The sequence below is a fragment of the Trichosurus vulpecula genome, chromosome 2, assembly GCF_011100635.1.
Source record: "Trichosurus vulpecula isolate mTriVul1 chromosome 2, mTriVul1.pri, whole genome shotgun sequence".
Classification (NCBI taxonomy): domain Eukaryota; kingdom Metazoa; phylum Chordata; class Mammalia; order Diprotodontia; family Phalangeridae; genus Trichosurus; species Trichosurus vulpecula.
This window is the reverse complement of record NC_050574.1, coordinates 58,272,873-58,293,360: the sequence shown is the minus strand read 5'-3', so window position 1 is coordinate 58,293,360 and position 20,488 is coordinate 58,272,873. Positions and strand designations below refer to the sequence as shown.

Genomic DNA, 20,488 nt, shown 5'->3' with positions numbered 1-20,488 from the left:
CCAGCTCTAACACTCCCTCTTTTGAGAGGGAGCTTGGACTTGGAATCAGGCTTCTCAATATCCCTTCCGGCTCTAAATCTATGACCCTGGGGTCTCTTCTATGGTCTGATCACCTTCTGGTTCTAACATTTGATGTTTCCAGATCATGTCTAGTTCTAACACTCGATTCTCTAGGATGCCTTCTGACCCCCAAATTTGAAGACTAATAGAGGAGGAAGAAGGAAGCCAGATCTCCTCATTTAATCATCTGGGAAAGAAGAGAGGCTTGGGAGGAGGAGATGCCTGTATCCTTCCATGTTTATCCAAGCTCCCTGGGGACCATCTTCTCTCGCTCCCCGTTCCCCAAGTAAATTGAAGACCTGAAAGGAACTTACCGCATTCCTTAACCCTTTGAGGTCTGGGGTCTTCAGCATGAGGGCATCAAATACCTCTTCTGTCTCCCTCCGGACATATAACAAGACTGCAAAGGACAGCAAGCAGCTTTTTAGTTCACATGAGAGGGAAGAATGAGGCCGATATAATCTCAGACATGGCGGGATCCAGCATAGGATGAGTGGATTTAGAGCTAGAAGAGATCTTAAGGCTTATCTAGTTCCCTCTAGCACCTTCATTTTATGGGGAGAGAATCAAGGTTCAGAGAGACTAATCAACCTTCCCAGGGGCAAATCAAAGACAAGCTGTAAAACTGGGATTTGAACCCATCTTCTGACCCCAAATCCAATACTTTTCCACTATACCATGAGCCTTCTAAACTTTTTAAAGGCCCAGAATGAAGGGAAGTAAGCAGGGCTATCATTGTCAGTCCAAGCCCTGAAGAATGGTCACCCATTGGAGACAGAATTGCCCTCATGGCCAGGGGCATGACACATTTCTTGGAAGACTGAAAGGTATTGCGAAAAGAATACTGGTCTTGGAGTTAAAAGATCTGAGTGTAGGATTGAGTTTGTCACCTGCTAACAGTATGAGTGTGGCAAATCACTCTGCCTCTCTCTGAACCTGTTTCCTCATCTCTAAAGTGGGAATAACATCATTTGTCCCACCTTTTTTGAATGCAGTCATGTTCATAAAACACGCTATAAGCTTTGAAGAGCTGTATGTTGAAGGTCTTTATTTATTATTCATCTCTCATATCAGATGTCGGCCCCTCCTGGAGGGGTTCCAGGGGCTGTCTCATCCTGATTCTCTTAGAGGATGGGGCACAGGTCAACATGTATGCTGGAAAGAACATGGGGGCTGGAGTCAGAAAACTCGTCTATGTAACCCTGGGCAAATCGACGCCCATCTCTGGGCATTGCTTCTCTCCTCTGTAAAATGAGGGGACTGGGCTCAGTGACCTCAGAGGTAAACCCTTTGATCCTATTAGATGGCACCTGGGGTGGGAGGTGAGGGTGGAGTTGGGGAACAGCCACCTACCTCTCTGGAGATCATCTTCTTTTGCTTGCTTGGGTGGCAGAAGGTCAAAGTCATCAGAGAAGGGTGAACAGGTTCGTTTCAGAGGCAGCCTGAGGGGACAGAGAGGCACAGGGCTCCAGGTCAGCAAAGAGTGACAAGCCACCAGACATAGAAGCTGCATGAAAAGGGGCTGGCTCCTTACTGAGTGGATTTCTGAGGGGCCAGACAAAGAGCAGGGCTGGTCCTGCCCTGTGCTGACATATTGCTGTGACTGGTGTGAAGCATGAAGTTGGGGTCCCTCCAGACAGCACCACTGGACCCAGATTTAAAAGCCAGTGTTCTGAGTGGGGCAGTACTAGAGAAGTCAGTAACCCCTGAAATGTGACCTGGGAGGTTGGATGTTGTAGACAAGGGGTTCTGTGAACTTTTGTTTTGTCCTGTATCTCTTCTGGTGATGCCCATGTATTTAAATGCATAAATTTACAAAGGAAACCAATTATTTTGAAATGTAGCTGTCAAAATATTAAAATCGGCTCACAGACCCCAGGCTAAGAAACCTGGGTGGAGATCCTATGTCTCTTAAAGAAACAGCCAGTAGAGGGAAAAGGTCCCAGTAGTGGTTCAGGGAACCATTCTCCAATAAACCCATGTCCTATAATGCATATTGAAAGTATTTATGTTTCTATATTTCCTGCCTTCTAGAACATAAGCTCCACAAGGATGGGACAGACCAGATCTTATTAAATTAGCACAGTGTTCTGCAGATGTGCATACATTTATTAAAAAAATTATCTTGCATATAGTACTAAAGAAATCTTTCTCCAATGAAGGAATGAATAAGGGAATGAATGAGTGATAGCTTTTGAGCATAACAGCCCTCAGAAAGAATGGACTGATGGGGGGGGTGGATAGGAATCCCTCCCCAGCACCAGGTTGTCTCACAAAGCCGCCAGCCAATCCCCCATCTGCCAGGCCATCTCGGAGACTCGCTATTTTGTTTGTTTTTACAAGAGGTTGTCTCGCCAGAGATTAGCTGAGTTTTCACATAAAACAAGTCCAATAAAAACTGGGGGAGTTTCAATGAGAAAGGAAAATCTGGTCCCCAGCTCTGTGGTTGAGGCCCACGCCCTCCTCTCACTGGGGCTGTTGCATGCAAAGGTGGTCAGCCTTAAAGGGACCTTGGATTATATCTGCCCACAATAGGTGCTTCATACATACATATCTGTCATTGTTATAACAATGATAAGTGTTCTTTCTATTTTACCATTGTGGCCGTTCCCTCCACCAATACAGATTGCAGCCCCTCCGTGCCTTAGCGAGGTGGGGGTCGGGGGCATCTTCATATGTTGTTAGCGCAGTGCCTAACACATAATGTATTCTTAATAAATGTTTGAATGAATGAATTCCCATGGCAAAGAAAAAAAATCATGCCCTGCTGGCCAAGTGTCAAATGATGAGCTCCCATGCAATTATGGAGGCTGGGCCCTAAATGACAGATTAACAAGTACATTCCTGGTGTGGTCCTCCGAGCCTTTCTAGCTGGGGCTGGCATGGCCTTGCAGAACCTAGGGTCACCTCCACACTGCCATGAGAAATCAGAAGAGAGTCCAGGGGCTGCCCTACTTTGTATCCCCAGTACTTGGCCTAGCGTTGAGTACACAGTAGGTGCTCAATAAATGCCCTTTTGTTTATTTAATTTCCTTCATTATGGAGAATTATGAGTCGTAGAATCATTAGTATCATTGCTGTCCCCATGTCCCTTCTTTGGGAAGAAGGAGCTCCAGGCACTGGCTTGTAAATGGGCCTGTGTAGGGGGAGCTGGGTGCATGAGGGAGCACTGTACTGGAATGGGGAGGAGGAGGAGAGAAATAATAGGAACTATGTTCTTCATACCTGTTTGCGCCATTGTGGATGGTAGGAGAACCAGCCTAAAAATGCAAAAAGAAAGATGGGTTCCATTACACCAATGATGGATTTCCACTTGGGGGAGCCTGGTGTAATGGTTAGACCATTGTGCTTGGAGTCAGGAAAACCTGGGGTCCTATTCTGCCTTTGACACTTGCTAGATACAGGACCCTGGGCCCTCAAGCCTCAGGCAGCTTTCTAAGACTTAGCGACTCACTGCTCTAGAACATTGCCCACAAGCGAGAGACCTCCGGTGAAGAGGAAGCCACCTCCTCCCAAGGCAATCCATCCCACTTTGGGATATTATTTGTGTTTCACTAGATCAAACCTACATCTGTCTCTCTGGAACTCCCCTCCCCATCACTCCTCCTTCTGTCCTGCAACAGGACTTGAAAGGCTCAAAGACAGCTATCATCCCTACCCCCAGCCCTCCCAAGTCTTTTCTCCACCAGGCTAACCATTCCCTGTTCCTTTGATCTGTTCTCATATGGCATGACCTCTGGACCCTTCACTCTCCTGGACATTCTATTCTGAACACTGGTCACTATCCATCCTAAAATGTGATGCCTGGAACGGGACCCAAGAACCCAGAGGAGGAATCCGATTGCAGCAGAGGACAGCAGATAGCTTTTGTTCCAGACATTTTTTCTGAAGCAGTGGGCAGAGCACTGGACTTGGAGTCAGGAAGACCTGAGATCAAACTCTGCCTCAGATACTTATTGGCCGTGTGACAATGGACAAGTCCCGATCTCTCTCAGCCTCAGTTTCCTTATCTGTGAAATGAGGATAATGATAGCCCCCTGCTTCAGAGGCCTGTTCTGACAAAAAATGAGATAATATCTGTAAAGTACTTTGCAAACCTTAGAGCACTACAGAAATGCCAACTGTTTGTTGTTATTATTCATAATAACGTAGCTGAAGTTTGCTCTGTTGGCAGCCAGGTCACGCTGTTGACTCATATAGGCTTTGTGGTCAAGTAAAGCCCTCAGATCTTTGACCCTTGAACTGTAGCCAGGCCTCCCCCCTCCCCCACACCAATCCCCCTTTCTATACTTGTGGGAAGGTACTCATGAAGGCACAGTTGGTGCTTTGAGACCTGTAAGGCCCAATAACTTCAATTTGCTCTGAAAAGATCATTCTCTGAACCTGGTTACAGACTCTACTTCTTCAACTTGGCCAGACATTTCATAAACATATGTTGTAAGTTACCATATGGAGCTGTCTGAACCCATAACCTCCCTGATAGGGCTGAGTCAGGAGGCCGCCTGGGACCTTGCCAACATGCCACCACATGCTGCCGATGTGGCCTCAGGGAGACTGATTGTGTCATTCCATTGATGTCCCAGGGAGCACGTCTCCTCACTCCACGGAGGCCTCTCTGTCCTGGCTTCTCCACACTTAGATGCTAAATTTCTGGAGCAATCTTTATTCCTGGTCATGACCAGCTTCTAATTTACTCAGGCTTGGACCTAATTTGGATTCTGCCTCTGTCCTCAAAGGGAATGAGGGGCTTCTTCTAGCCTCAGGGATTGCCTTCATCACTGGCACAATTAAGGGAAGGAAGTGGAGAATAGACCTATGATAATGATAATGATGAAGCTAAGGTTCACAAAGTGCTTTACATCTGTGCTTGTATTATTACATTATTATTGTTGTTGTTAGTTTTACTGTTGCTGTTAATCATTTTTCAGTTATGTAGGACTCTTCACAACCCCATTTGGGGTTTTCTTGGCAAAGATACTGGAATGGTTTGCCATTTCCTTCTCCAGCTCATTTGACCGATAAAGAAACTGAGGCAAAGAGGGTTAAGTGACTTGCCCAGGGTCACACAGCTAGTAGGTGTCTGAGGCTAGATTTGACCTCCTAAAGATGTATCCTGGTTCCAAGCCTCAGGCCCTGAGCTGCTTGGACTCACTCTCTGACCCTTACCACGCCATTCCGTTGCAAGTTGGAGAAGTGGATGTTGGGGATGAAGAGAACAGGCTGGCTTTCCAGGTCAGACTCTGGCCGAAGGTAGGTGGTCTCATTGCCTCGGAAACTGGAGAGTAGGCAGCCCTTGAGACCTGTTGAAACAGAGAAACTGATTCAAGCCTGAGAAATTGGCTTCAGTAGCCAGCAGAGGCTGGGAGAAAGAGTCCTGAACCAGGGGTCAGCTCACTTCTAATCCTGGCTCTGGGATGAACTAGTTCATAGTGTGACCATGGGTAAGTAATTTCTCTTTTCTGCTCTTCTGTCAAACGAGGGAGGGTAGACCTAGGTTCCAGATCTGACATTCTATTCTTCTAAGACCCTTCTCATTTCTGACTTTCTATGTTCTAAATTTCCCTCCAGATCTGACATTCTACATTCCAAGGTCCTTTCCAGCTCTGATATTCTAGGTTCTAAAGCCCCTCATAGCTCTAACATTCAACATGCTAGCATTTCATGCTCTAAGGACCCTTCCAGCTCTGATATTCTGTATGCCCACATTCTATATTCTAAGAACTCTTTGAGCCCTAACATTTTATGTGCTAATATTCTATGTTCTAAGGCTCTTCAAGCTCTCCTATTTTTTCACTCTAACCTCTTGTGTTCTAAAGACCCTACCAGTTCCATCTACAAGCCAACATTCTAGGTTCCAAGGCTCTTTCTAATTCTAAGGTTATTCATTGTTGTCATTCAGTCACTGATTCTGTGACCCCATTTGGGGTTTTCTTGGCAAAGATACTGGAGCTGTTTGTCATTTCCTTCTCCAGCTCATTTGACAGATGAGGAGACTGAGGCAAACAAGATTGAATGACTTGCTCAGGGTCACACAGCTAGAAAGTATCTGAGGCCAGATTAAACTCAGGTCCTCCTGACTCCACAACTGGTACTCTATCCACTGTGCCACCTAGCTGCCTAATATTATTCATGTTGACTTACTAATCTGCTATGTTGTAAAGCCTCTTTCAGTTTTTAACATTTTATGGTTCCATGATTCTCCACTCTCCACCCTGGGTGACTCTACTCAGGATATGGAGGTTCTCACTAAGAGAAGCCAAGGAACCTCCCACTGTTCCCATCCAGGTTGCCATGTCTGATCCCTGTCCCTCCCTGTCCCCCAAACGCCATCTGGGAGCCCCTAGCACCTGTTGTATGTGGGGAGAAGGTACCAGCTGTTCTGCCCCCAGGTGTCATACTGACCACTGTTACTGGAGTCTGGGCACTTGGCTTTCCTCCGAAACTGTTTGCGCTCATCATCCCGCATTTTCCTCTCGGCACCCTGCGTGGGGAAATGAGAGTCACCAAACCACCCCAGGCAAAGGGCTGTTTGCTTTCATAACTGCTGTTTTGCATCTTACAATATGTGTAAACCACCATGTCATGTTTTCTTTACAGAGCAAGACCAGGAAATGATGACAGCTCAGCCCAACCCAGCCCTTGTGATAGGATCCTGGCCTCAGCCCTGGCAGCGACTTCCTCAGTCAAAATTCCCAGGCGCCCCACCTTCTGGGTCAGCTTTCAGGGCAGAATGGCTAAAGGGGGAAGACCATGTCTCCTGAGGCAAAAAGCTGGCAGGGATGCTGAAGGGTGGGAGGGGGGGGCAAAGCCCTGACTTCTCAAAGGACCATAGCAGGTCGAGAAGTACTTGTGGAGAGCCTGGTGTGTGAGCAGACTGAGGTAAAGGTTGTAGGAGAGATACAAGGCTAAGACTTGGCCAAGGATACTGCATTCTGACTGAGGAGACAGGATATATACATGTACATCCACATCCACTTACCCACCCACTCACACCCACACCCACCCACACCCACACCCACCCACACCCACACATACACACGCAGAAACAACATTGTAGTATAGCAGAAAGAGCTATAGATTGGAAGTCAGAAGACCTGGGTTCAAGGTGCTATCATCTATTAATAACTGTCTGGACAAATCACAACTCTCCAGGTATCAGTCTTCTCCTCCACAAAAAAGGGAGTTAGAGTAGGTAGTCTCTAAGATCCTTTCTAGTTCTAATATTCAGTGTTCTAGGAGCCCTTCTAGCTCTCTGACATTCTCTGTTCTAAGGGCCCTCCCAGCTCTGACTTTCTGGGTCCTAAGGACCCTTCTAGTTCTGATATTCCATTATAAGATTCCTTAAGTGCTTATTTTCTATATTGTAAAGATCCTTAGCCCTGAACCAACCTAAGCTGTGCTTACTGGGGGAAGAAAGAGTCTGGGAAATCTGGGAGCTATAAGAAGAATGTGGGGTGGGGGTGGGGGGAGTGTCAGTCCCTGGACCATTCTGAGCCCCCATTACCTTATCACAGAATATCTTGATCTGGCAGACAGCTCGGTGCACCAGGCGGTCTGTCCCTGTGCCACAATCATAGGTATCTATCTGGAGATTTAGTGGGACACCTTTCACCCCCTTCTGGGTGGAGAAGTCTGTACTCAGGCAGTTGACTCCAATGAACACCTGGGGGAGAGGGGGGAGGTGAAGAAATGAGTGGTCTTCCCAAGGTTGAGGCATTTTAAGTTTTGTATTTGACCTCAAGGTGGGCTCAGATATTCTCTGGTTTCTAAAGGGACTGCCACTGAAAATAGCATAGAATTGTGGGAAAAGCCCTGAACTGGAAGGCAGGAGACCCAGATCATAGTTCTGACCCCATCACTAATTCAACGTGTCACCTTGGACAAGATTTTTCCTCTTCAGCAAGATGACTTCTGGGGTCCCTTCTAGCTTAAACATCCTAGATGCTCCAACACAACTCAGCATTTCTCCAGAGAGGAGGAGGAGCCAAAATATCACCATACATTTCTATAACTTTTTAAGCCCGACAAAGCCCTTTGCTCATAGCAATGCTGTGAGATGGGTAGCGCTGGTATTATTATCACTTTGTTCTCTGAGACTCAGTTTACTGATTTGTAAAAATGAGAGGACTGGGCACTGATAGTCTTTGACATGAGCCAGCTTTCTATCCAATTTGCCTTGCTGCCCTCCTACTACTATTAAATAATAGTAATAAAGAAGTCTGATGTGGTGGATAGGCAGCTGGTCTTAGAGTCAGGAAGACCTCCGTTCATGGTTGCTTGACTCTGGACAAGTCAACTAATCCCTCAGAACCAGTCACCAGTCTATGATTATGAATAACAGATGACTTACTGATTTGTATTACAGGAAGAGATTTTCCCATACCAATGAAGTCCTCTTTGTGATAACCAATGGCAGGTTCCTTGAATATAGGGGCTATTGATCCTCCCCACTCTTGCTTCCTGAGCAGCTCCTGGCGCCTGTTTCAGGCCCCCTCTGTCCTGCCTGGTGCATCCCCCGCCCTCCCACTTCCCCCATCCCAGACATGCTGTTTTCTCCCAATCCCCTTGGTCCACCTCAGGCCACCCGGTGCCTCTTGTCTCGGGTAGCTATTCTCTTGATGGTGGCCTTGGGGGTCAACATGCCAAGCATACCTTCCCCTTAGACAGCTCAGGACTAAAAGATGTGTGTTAAAATCTCTTGCTTGTAAAAGGCCCAGGTTCCCTCAGGGCCTTCTGAAGTCTGTGAGAAAATCCCAACCGAAACCCACCTTCCCTTCAATCTCCTCCACCCCACTGGGAGCCAAGAGACAAGACAGCTGTGGGCTGTTCTACATCTGGAAGGGGAGGGAAAGGCAGGGGAGGCAGAGTAGGGCTTCTTGACACTCCCCACATGGCCATTTGTTTAAACAAGAATCATCCCTCTCCTCTGCAGAGCACCTTACAGCACCACCCCCCCCCCAGCCTTCTCATTAATCATCTCATTTAATAATTTCCATAGCATTTCAGAATTACATAGTAACTTTTTCACAACTCATTCTAGCAAGCGGAATGAGCTTGCATATCACTTAGTGAGTGCAGAGCTGTCAGTATTAGAACTTCAGAGGTGACGTGGTACTGGGTTTAGAGTGGGTTGGGGGGACCTGGGTTCAAATCCTACCTTTGTCATTTAGTACCCATGTGACTTATGCAACTCAGCCCCTGTGAACCTCAGCTTTCTCATCTATAAGGCAAGGGGGTTATAATCGATCCACTTCAAAATCTGGGGTTAGGCAGCCAGGCACTGTGATGGAATGAAAAGAACCCTGGATCTCCATAAGATGAAGGGACTGAATTGGCTGGTTACTGAAGTCTTTTCTCTCTCATATTCTAACATTCTGGGGACCCCTCTAGCTTTGGCAAGTTCTAAGATTCCTTCTAACACTCCCATTCTATGTTCTAACAATTTAAACAACTCTTTTAGCTGTAACACTGTGTGGTTCCTTCCATCTCTAACATGCCGTGCCATAGCATTCTATGTCATAAGGAGGTCGGTCTCTGTTCCACCATTCCATGTTCTCTCACATCCTATGCTCTAATATTCCATGTTTGACATTCTTTGTTCTACTCTGATTGACACAATGACCAGCCATGACCTTCCAGTGATAACCTTCTATGGTTCTCTGTTCCCCACTCTTCATTTCTATCTGTGATCACTAACCTTGGCTTCTTCATTCACATTCCACACGAAAGACAGGGCGTTGTAAGCCACTTCCTCAATATGCTGGACGGTATTGAAGTTTTCTTTGCAGTCCGCTGAAAATGAGATGAAGTCTGGTTAGGAGTGACTCATGGGGTGGAGCCTTCAGAAACTGGGCCGTGCCCATGGCCTTGGCCCCAGCCCCTCTTACTCAGGACCACCTCTAGGTCTCTGAGGCAAGCTTGCTTACTAAACACAATGATATAGATGGACAAACTGAAGCCAGCCAGGAGAACTGATCAGTACGAGGTACCCCACTAGACCTGTACTCCTCAATTATTTTGTAGGGAGAAGCCATTTTTCATTTTTTCTGCTTCTGGGATTTCGTGTGTGAGTGTATATGTGTGTGTGAGAGTGTGTGTGTGTGTGTGTGTGTGTGTGTGTGTGTGTGTGTGTATGTGTGTGAGTGAGTATGTGTGTGTGAGTGTGTGTGTACATGTGTATGTGTGTGTGTGAATGAGTGTGTGTATATGTGTGTGTACACATGTGAGTGAGTGTATATGTGTGTGAGTGTGTGTGTGTACGTGTGTGAGTGTGTATGTGTGTGTGTGTGTGTGTAAACACAGTAAAAGTCCAGAATCAGAGTTGGGAAGGAGGCCCCACCACTGCTTACATCCCTTTTCCTTTCTGGAATCACAGCAAACCACTGAGAAGAAGGAGTAGTGTCTGGCCCTAAGTGAGGATATATCTCAGTGCAGTGGGAAGAAAAATGGGTCGAGTGTCTGGAGAGGTAGATTTCTGGCCCAGGAATGGCCAGTCTCTTCCCCTTTAAAGTGAGGTTGGCTGAAGTGATCTCTGGGTCCTTTCTGGTCTAAATCCTGGATGGGATGAGTGAATGGAAGATAGACCTGGAACCCAGAAGACACGGGTTCCAATCTTGCCTCTGAGGCTAGAGATATGATTGTAGGTAAGACATGTGACCCAAGTCTCAGTTTCCTCATCCGTAAAATGGAGATAATGTTATCTGTAGCTGATGCTTCATCAGACTTTGTGAGTCTAAAATGTGATAAGAACATGCTTTGCAAATTTAAATTCCTATATAGATGTCAGTTATTACTATTATTATAAGAACTCTATAAATGTATGATGAATTCAGAAGATTCTAGACCTAGAACTGCAAGGAAACTTAGAGGTCATCTAATCCTTCATTTTGCAAGTAGGGAAACTGAGGCACAAAGGGATGAAATTATTTGCTCCAGGTTGCACAGGTGGCAATTGGTACAGCTGGGATTTGAAACCAAGTCCCTCCGACTCCAGATCCAGTGTCCTTTTCACCTCTGCCTCTAGAATGAGATTTGAATATTTCCTGGAATCAGAGTGTAAGCTCCCTGAGGTCACAGAGCGGGGCTTTTCTTCCAGTGTGGGGCTGACTACATCTCCAATGATGACTCATGCCAAAAGACTTAAATCAGTAGTCTAACTTGGCCCTTACCATGATCCTGCTGAGTATACAGCACAAACATGCTCTTGATTTTCTAGGTCTGGTAGAACCTGCTGGGGCTTAGGGTTCCTCTGGCATAGCCTTTGCCACAGTAACAGTCTATTTCCTGAGGACCGACCTATCTCAGTAGGGACGAGCACATCCCCAGGTCACAAGGCACCTAGCAATGGTTACTCTTGTCCTTGGCAACCCAAGAAACAAAGCAAAATGGTAGAGCTGGGAGGACCTTCGGAAGTTACCTAGTCTGGCCTCTTCATTTAATAGATGGAGGAACTGAGGCCCAGGGAGGTGATGGGAAAAACACTTAAGGTACCAAGGAGCAGAGAGGCAAATCTTTTAACTCCAAACCTCATGCTTTTCTATCATCCAATATTCTTAGGTCTAATACTGTGTTCTAAGGGCCCTCCCATCTCTGAAATTCTGTGTTCTAAGGGCCCTCCCATCTCTGACACTCCATGTTCTAAGGTTTACATTCAGTGTTCTAAGGGCCCTCCCAGCTCTAACATCCTGTATTCTAAGAGCCCTCCCAGCTCTGACACCCTGTGTTCTAGGGGCTTTCCCAGCCCTGACATTCTCTATTCTAAGGCCTCTCTCAGCTCTGACATTCCATGTTCTAAGGCTGACACTCTGTGTTCTAAAGGCCCTCCTGGCTCTCACTTTCTGTGTTCTAAAGGCCCTCCTGGCTCTCACTTTCTGTGTTCTCAAGTCCCTCCCAGCTCTGATAGTTTATGCTCTAAGGTCTCTTCTATTTTTAGATTCTATGACCCTAAATATCAATTCCTGCTCAAACTGAAGTCACCTCCTCTGCTGCTGATGTCACTCCTATGTCTTTCTTAGGTCACTGCCCCCTCCTCTGGGACATTGACTTTTTCCCTTCCCCTGAGCTCCCACTCTTCATCTGACCCCAAAGCAGATCTGGCTGTGAGCCCCTCAGCCTGGCTTCCTTCCCCAGGGCATGAACTATCCCAGAAAATTTTCCACTCCCTGTCTGTTGACTGGAAGCAGCTACCCTCTTTTTTGTGATGCTTTGGGATAAACAGAGCCACATGAGCTCCAGTGGAGAGAGAAGCCCACTAGGAAACCACCCCTGGCAAAGTCTGAGCCTTGTAAAAAATTAGGGTGGGGCAAATGGTGACTGAAATGCAGAAAGGGCCAGCTTGGAAAGGGTCTGTGAAGCAAGGTCTGGGATTGAGGCTGGGGACAAGAGGCCTAGCTTGGGAGTGGCTTTCTTCCTCCCCATACTCAGAACCTACAGAGTAGTAGAAAGAATGCTAGATTAGGGGATAAGAGACCTGGGTCAAAGTCTGGCTCTGTCAGATATGTGACCTTAAGGGACAAGAAACAACTGCTCGTCAACGTAGTCATCATGAGCAGAATCAGAGAATTTAGAACTAGACCACAGAAAATTAGAACATTGAATGTTAGTACTGGAAAAAACCTAAGAACACAGAATATCGGAGATAGGAGGGCCTTAGAACACAGGACGTCAGAGCTGGGAGGGCCATTAGAACACAGGAAAAGCATACCATTGCCCCTCAGGAGCACCCTCTCTAGTCACTGACGAAGATGCCTGGCACAGAAGACAGAGACCTCAGGTTAGAAGGAGACCTGCATTCCTTCTTTGCCACAGACTTGGCACTTATGTCTATTTCCAATGGTTTAGGGGGACAAGAGTGTTGTATCTGGCCTGGCTTCCATCTATCCTAGCTTTGTAACCCTCAGCAAATGTCTTCCTTTCTCTGGGTTTGTTTTATCATCTGCAAAAAAGCAGCCATAGCCACTGGTCTGAAGTTGCTAAGTGGTTGTGTCTTGGAGTGGGTAAGTGGCAGAGCAGGACTGAACCTAGCTTTGCAGACTTTAAGGCCAGTGTCTTTTCCATTGGACCATACTGCCTCCAAAGGTTCTTGCCCTGAAGGAAATACCTGGATTAGAAGCATCCTGCCCCATTTCCTGGCTTCTGCTCCCTCCCCTTGCCTTCCACTCCTGGTCCTCTAGCAATGGGACGGTCTTGGGAATAGGCCAAGGTGTCTCTGCTCTGGCCTTTGTATCCAGGGGAGGAGTTGGTTACTCACCCACATCAATGACCCGTTGCTTTGCTGTGGGCTGTCTGGAGTGCCAATGCTTCCAGAACCTCAGCTGTTCCACAGGGATCTTCTCATTGTCAAACACCACCATGATCATGCTCTGCAAAGTAGACCTTGTCAGCACTGAGGGGCCAGGCCTCAACCACCCTGTCCAGTCCCTGGGTTCCCTGACCAGTTGCCAATTGGCAGAAGGTCAAAAGGTCAGGGTTACCAGAATTTGGTGATTCATTCTAGTGTTCTTTGTTTAGACATGCCTAGATCAAAAGACCAAAGCCCATGACCTAAATCCAATGGTTCTGCCCCTTTGTGCCTCAGTTTCTCTGCATGCATTTAGACAAGTTGTAGAATTATAGAAACTCTGAGTTGGAAGAGTCACCCAAAACTTCTGTCTGAACAGGAATCTCTTTTCCATTCCTGAGTCTTTATGTTGGGAGGTTCCCTCAGATTCTTGATGGCAAATTCCAACCTTACCATGGCTGCTCTGGTTAGTCCCACCTTAACTAACCAGTCTGTGCGTTTGCCAGAATTATTTTCTATTCCCATGATACCCAATGGGGGCCCACTGACCTTTACTTTGTTGGAAGACAAGGGCATGCATCTGCCTCCTCCTGGAGTCCTTAGGGTAACTGGGTAGAACTGTCCCTTGTTGAGATAGGCCATAGGTGACTCCCCAGATTTGATGTGGATGGCTTTGGGGGAACCCAGGGTATATTCAAAGTCACTTTGAGGAGAATAAAAAAGACTTCATAAGACTTCAGGAAAGCAGGATTTCAATGTTGATCTAAAGGCCTGGGCAGGGTTCGAATCTCTTCCACAGTGTAATCTATTCCTCCTGTCCTCTGGTGTAGTCTAGGTGGGTGGTGGTGGATGGCTGGGCATGAGCTGTGTAGGCTCTGAGCAGAGGTCTTTCAGCTGTGAAGTGGACTGAAGAGGCTACTGTGGGCCCCAGAATGGGTCTGCTCAGGGCACAAGTCACCCAGTTTCATGTAGAATGGAATTCTCAAAAGAATTCTGGACTGAGGTGGAAGACTGGGGTGCTATTCCCAGCTCTGCCAGTTAATTACCCTGTGGTCTTGGAAGATTACTCTGGCTTTCCGGATCCCAATTTGTTCATTCATAAAAACCATCTAGATGGCATATCTAAGACTCATCTAGCTTTGATATTCTAGCACTCTGTGTTTAAGGTCTCTCCTGGCTCTTAAATGCTAAGTTCTAAGGCCCTCTCCATCTGGGATATCCTCTGCTCTAAGACCTCTCCCAGCCTTGACATTCTGTGTTCTAAGATTCTCCCTGCTTCTGATATCCTGCGTTCTAAGGGCCCTCCCACCTCTGATATTCTGTGTTCTAAGGTCTCTCCCAGCTCTGACATTCCCTATTCTAAGGCCCTTCCAGTTCTGACATATTGTGCTGTAAGGTCCCTTTCAGCTTTGACATTCTTTGTTTTAAGTCCCCTTCTAGCTCTGGCATTCTCTATTCTAAGGGCCCTCTTCAAGCTCTGACATCCTGCATTCCACTCCCCCCTCTCCAACTTTTAACATTTTCTGTTTTCTGACTGTAAGAAAAAGGCAGAACAGGGGAAGGAGCTGAAGCATTTGGCTAACAATGATGGGGGCAGCGGGGTTAATGGAATTTGTCCATGAATATCTCTCATTCCACCTCCCTGCCAGCCAAGGGCCCCCCGTAGCTAGCTAAGTCACAGGGCTAAGCTCACTTCAGTTACCTCTTAGTGCCGGAGTACTCCTCTGGACACTGGGGCTCCGAGGGGCTTTTCAAGATATCAGGAAAGAGCAGTGACTGAAGGGAGACACAATCACAGGGGAGGGCCATGATGGACTGGCTCCAGTGCTGTTTTTCTGTGAATTCCAAAGCACCTTCCCCTCCAGCCTCACCTCCACCCATCAGTTTCCCAGCTTGGATCCCCTCTGCCACACTATCTGAGCCACTGGAGGTTTAAGGAGTGTCAAGTGACTGCAACAAGTGACAAATCAAAGCCTGAGGCAAAAGGGTCCCCATGTCCATGTCCTATGCCAGGGGATGTAGCAAGACCCCTGAATCAGTTCAGAGACCTGAGTTTGAGACCACCTAACTCTATAGCCTTAGGCAAGGAGGCAGTACTATATAATAAAACAAACAAACAAACAAACAAAACAAACCAGGGGATTTGGAGTCAGAGGACCTGGATTCAAACCCCAACTTTGTAACTTGCTACTTGTGTGACCTTGAGCAAATGACAAATCTCTCTGAGCCTCAGTTTCCCTACCTGTAAAATGGACGAAGTGATCTCTCAGGTCCCTCCCTGCTCTAAATATTTAGTTCCTTCTCATCTCTGAACCCTAGCTTTCCCATCTTTAAAATGGGAATGAAAATCTTTATAGTCCCTCCTTTCCAGAATTTCAAGGAAAGTGTGTTTTAAATCTTACGGCTCTCTAGAAATGGTAGCTATGATTATTTTTAATAATGGTTTTGATGCTCTGATCACACCTTCCCTCTTGGCTCCTACCTAATTAAGTAGCTACCACATCCCTCCCCGAAGGGAGAGCATCACATGAACCAGAAAACTCCATTACAGGGACAGGGATGTTATCTCCATCCTTTATCACCAAGTTCCCACCTGGCCCTAATGTTCTGGGACTCTGGCTTTGTCTTCTTAGCTTGTGTATGGGGCCCACAGCTTACCTCCTGCCCATCATCCTTGAAAGTGCTGTCAGGCTGCCAGCGCTGCTGGGATGGGGGTCCATGGATAGTCTCAAACAGGTTGCTAAGGCTGCTGTCATACATGTCTCCAGAAGGAAGCAGGTAGCTGGCATCTGCAGAGCTATCCTCCAGCTTACTGGGGCCAGGAGGAAGGAGGGCTGGTTTGGTTGAGGCCGGCCCGGTCCCCTCCAAGCTCATCAGATTGTTCTTCTTGGTTGGGTCTGGGTACTCCTGTGTTCCCGAGACATTTTCAGTCAAGAACTTCATGAGATGAGTGGGGCTCTCCAGAGGGGGAAGGTCTACTTCATATTCCATCCCATGGTGGTACCTGGGGGAAGGATTTGGTTGCTGACTTGGAAGATGACTTCTTCTGGAAGAAGCTGCATCTCATTCATTCATTCAACAAATATTTAAGTACCGACTACCAGTCAATTAATAAGTTAACAAATATTTATTAAGCTACTGCCATGTGCCTGGCACTGTGCCAGGCATAATTGGGGACAGAAAGACAAAAAAGGAACAGGCCTTGGTATAGTAAGACACCTTTATAGGGCCTGGCTGATGATGAGTAGAGCTCTCCAAGGACATTCTTCAGGAAGGTAGAGGGATCACAGGTAAACTCACACCTCAGTTTGACCATCTCTCCCTTATGGAACCAACGAGGCAGGTTTTGGTCCCAGATACCACAATAGAAACTGACAGTTGTTCAGAGAGACAGAAGTCAGGAACTAGTGGCCCAGGGAGAAACGTAGTGACCAAAAGGTCATGGTACAGAGAGTCAATGGAGGGGCAAGCTTGGAATACCTTCCCAACTCCCTTCTATCTTTTAGAATCCCCACTTCCCTTTGAAGCTCAGTTTAGATGCCACCTCCTACAAGAGGCCTTCCTGTTGGTTGGGCAGTTGGGCTGCTCTCAACTCACCTCCATGATATTGCATTATATATTATTTATCTATTTCTAGCACTCTGTGTTTAAGGTCTTGCCCAAGGTGTCATGAAACCCTCCCAGGCTTTTAATTTGCCTTTATGCAAATCAGCCAGGCTTTACTTCCTTCTGGCACCTGGTTGGTGCTGCGAAGGAGGTAGAAAGAATGGAAAAGATAGAGAGGAAAAGCCTTAGGATTGGGAGTTGGGAGGAACCTAAGTGACCATCTATCCCAAGCCCCTCATTTTACAGATGGGTAAAATGAGGTCCAGAGCAGGGTGATGATTTGCCAAAGGCTACCAAGGAAGTAAGGAACAGAGCCGGGATTTGAACCCAGGTTGTCTGATTCCAAATTTTGTTGCTATTCTACAAGACAGCAGAATGAGAGAGGGGTCAGTTAGGGAGCTGGCATCTTCTCACCTCTTTCCTAGGTCACTTCGTGTGACTGGGCTTGAAGACAGAATCCGTTTCTCCTTTGGGCCCTGAAGAAGAGAGCAGATATTATTGAGTTTTGGGGAACTTCCAGATTTGTCATAAGGGAACTAGGTGAAACTCACATCTCATCCTCACCCTTTTGGGGGGTTAAATATAACATGAGAATCTTCTTCAGAATGAATACCCTCTGTTCTATCCCTCATCATGGCCACTCAACCCAGGACAAAGATGGATCTAATACAGATCCCCTCACCACACCAGCCATAATGTTCTCTTCAAACCATGATATCCCAGAGCACCTGGCCACCTTTCCCATTCTCCCTACCCTGCTTTCAACTTTATTTGTTTTTACCAGCTATCTTCCCTCATTAGAATATAAGCTCTTTGAGGACAGAAGCTATCTTTCTGTTTGCTTCTATTTGTATTCCCAGTACTTGGCACATAGTAAGCACTTAAAAATGCTTTATCTATCTTCTATCTATCTAACATATTTTAAAGTCAGTAAAGTCAGTACCCATAGTTGGGTTATCAGTATGGCAGGAATATCTTCGGTCTTTCTATTTCTGATCAAGTCAATTACATAATTTCTATGTTAGCTGTCACCACAATCAGTGACTACCATTCATTCATCCATCTATTCATTTAGCCATTCATCTATTCATTCCCCTATTCCACATTCTCCATCCATTTACCTGTCCCCTCCATCTATTCATCTCCCCATCCATCTCCCCATCCATCCATTCATCCATCCATCCACCCACCCATCCATCCATCCATCCATCCATCCATCCATCCATCCATTCCTCATCCATCCCCAGTTCATACATCTCACTGCCTATTTGTCTACTATGTAACCACTCTTGTGGTAGGTGTTGTAGTAGATACAGAAATTAATAAAACATGACTAGCACCTTTAAGAAGCTTCCATTTTCTTTCTAGGGAGACAAGACTAAGGCACCTGACACACTTGAAAAATAATACAAGATATTCTATAATTAATTATATAATAATAATAATAGCCTAGCATTTATAAAATACTTTAAGGTTTGCAAAATGTTTTATATATGTTGCACCACTTGACCCTCACAACAACCACAGTGTCTGGCACATAGTAGCTGCTTAAAAAATGTTTATTGGTTAACCAACAACCCTGTGAGGACTGGGCTATTATTACCCCATTTTAAAGATGAGGAGACTTAAAGAGAGTAAATTACTTGGTTGTTACACAACACAAAACACAACGACTTGGGGTCACACAGCTAGTAAGTGTCTGAGCCTGGATTTGAACTCAGGTCTTGCTGACTTCAGGTCTAATACCCCATCTACTATATACTACCGCGCTGCCTAATTAGAAATAATTGAGTGATCAAAGGAAAAGTGGTCTGGGAGGTCAGGAAGGGGGAAAATCAACGTGGGCTGGAGTTAGTGGTGAAAGCTTAGGGGGGCAAGTGGGAGGGGGAAGGTTCTTTTGAGTCACATCCTGAAAGACAAGAAGACCTTTATAAGGTCATTCCAGGTGGTTAGGGTTGGGGGTATATTGAGTATAGAATGAGGAGGGGGGGGCAAAGAAGAGGGTGATGGGATGAACTCGATGTGTTTGGGGACCTGGAAAAGAAGAGGGAGCGGCCACATGATGATAATAAGAAATAAAATGATGGCCTATTCAAGTATTCTATTGGTGTTCATGCACCATCACAAGAAATAGAAGAAGGCCTCCCAGCACATTGGATGGTCCTTTATGGATGACTTAAAAGAAGATACGGTTAAGGATTGAGAGACAGAGCTCACGTCTCTTTGCAGCATCAATCAAATTACTGATTCAGACTTGGCTGGGGCCGAGGGCATATGCTGAGGAATTATAGTAAATAAGCTTGTGTAATGGGAAGAGAGAGCTTGGGGGCCCTTGGAAGCTGGGAGGTGGTGGTGGAGGAGAGGAGCAGTCATAGCTGGCAATGGTTTCAGGCCCTCCTTGGGCACCTTCCAGTGGACTCTTAACAAAACCAACTCTGCCGTACCATGTAGTAGTCATAGAGAAAGCTCAGGGCAGCGACACTATCTTCATCCCCATTGACTCTCATCATGGCCTTGGTGGCGGCAGTCAGAGGATTTTCCAGATAGGTTTTCCAGGCCTCATCCTCATTGGTATAGGAGAACTTCTGGAAGTTGACCGTGTCGTTCTTGAGTACCCGGACAGACCTGAAACTGGGAAGGAAACAAGACGGTCACACTTAGTCTACCCTAAAAGCTCATGCAGATGGATTGCAGGCAAGGGAGTACTGGAGCCATCTCTGACTGGTCAGCAAGAGCTGATGGTTAAATTTTTATCATGAGCATTTATACCTCAGAAATCAGCAAATGCTAGAGATCAGGACACGATTTATTGTTTTGTTGATTCCCGAACTTAAGAAAATGATGGAGAACATAATGATGCAGATTAAACCTAAAAGTGTGTGAGTTTTTGAAGATCATGTTGTTAATCATTTACCAACACACTCCTGGGCCTATGGGAAATCATCGGCCCAGTTAGTAAATGCTCTGAGACGCAGCCTGGTATAGGGGAGGAGTCCTGGCTCCAACTTGCATAGCCTATGTGATCCTGGGCAAGTAATTTAATCTCTTGAGCTTCGATTTCCTTATCTACAGATCTACAGCCCAGGGCCTCAAGTATAATAGGCACTTGATACATTTTTGTCAAATAATAATAATAACTCACAGCTATATATACTAAGCATTTTTTACAAATATTTCATTTGATCCTCAAAACAACCCTGTGAGGTGGGCGTTGTTGTTATCCTCATTTTAGAGATGAGGAAATTGTGGCTAACAGAGGGCAAGTGATTTGACCAAGGTCACACAGCTTGTGTGTTCCTGAGACTGGATTTGAACTCAGATCTTGCCAACTCCAGATCCAGTATTCTATCCACTGAGCCATCCTATTGGAAACGGCAGGGAATGATTGGAATTGGGGAGAAAGAGTAATTTAAACATCCTTTCCCTGACCTCCCAGTCTAGAGAGCATCTGGGTCCCAGCACACTGTGGTCTTAACCAACTGTATAAGGCTTCGGGCTGACTACTAGACTATAAGCTCCATGAGGAAAGAAACCATACCATTC

General features: G+C 46.2%; 1 protein-coding gene across 1 annotated transcript in view; it reads right to left on the bottom strand.

The window, feature by feature from the left end:
- The window catches only part of GRHL3 (grainyhead like transcription factor 3), a 30,722-nt gene extending 11,252 nt beyond the window's left edge, over positions 1 to 19,470 (bottom strand). Inside the window, exons 1-13 of the mRNA XM_036746620.1 lie at positions 19,390 to 19,470; positions 17,360 to 17,421; positions 15,998 to 16,343; positions 15,042 to 15,115; positions 13,889 to 14,042; positions 13,310 to 13,421; positions 9,758 to 9,852; positions 7,565 to 7,723; positions 6,463 to 6,541; positions 5,227 to 5,360; positions 3,286 to 3,320; positions 1,414 to 1,502; positions 375 to 460 (exon numbers count right to left, since the gene is read on the bottom strand). Coding sequence (XP_036602515.1) covers positions 375 to 460; positions 1,414 to 1,502; positions 3,286 to 3,320; positions 5,227 to 5,360; positions 6,463 to 6,541; positions 7,565 to 7,723; positions 9,758 to 9,852; positions 13,310 to 13,421; positions 13,889 to 14,042; positions 15,042 to 15,115; positions 15,998 to 16,343; positions 17,360 to 17,421; positions 19,390 to 19,455 — 1,491 coding nt within the window. The 5' untranslated portion in view covers positions 19,456 to 19,470. The remainder of the gene's footprint in view (positions 1 to 374; positions 461 to 1,413; positions 1,503 to 3,285; positions 3,321 to 5,226; positions 5,361 to 6,462; positions 6,542 to 7,564; positions 7,724 to 9,757; positions 9,853 to 13,309; positions 13,422 to 13,888; positions 14,043 to 15,041; positions 15,116 to 15,997; positions 16,344 to 17,359; positions 17,422 to 19,389) is intronic.
- Positions 19,471 to 20,488: the final 1,018 nt, after the last annotated feature.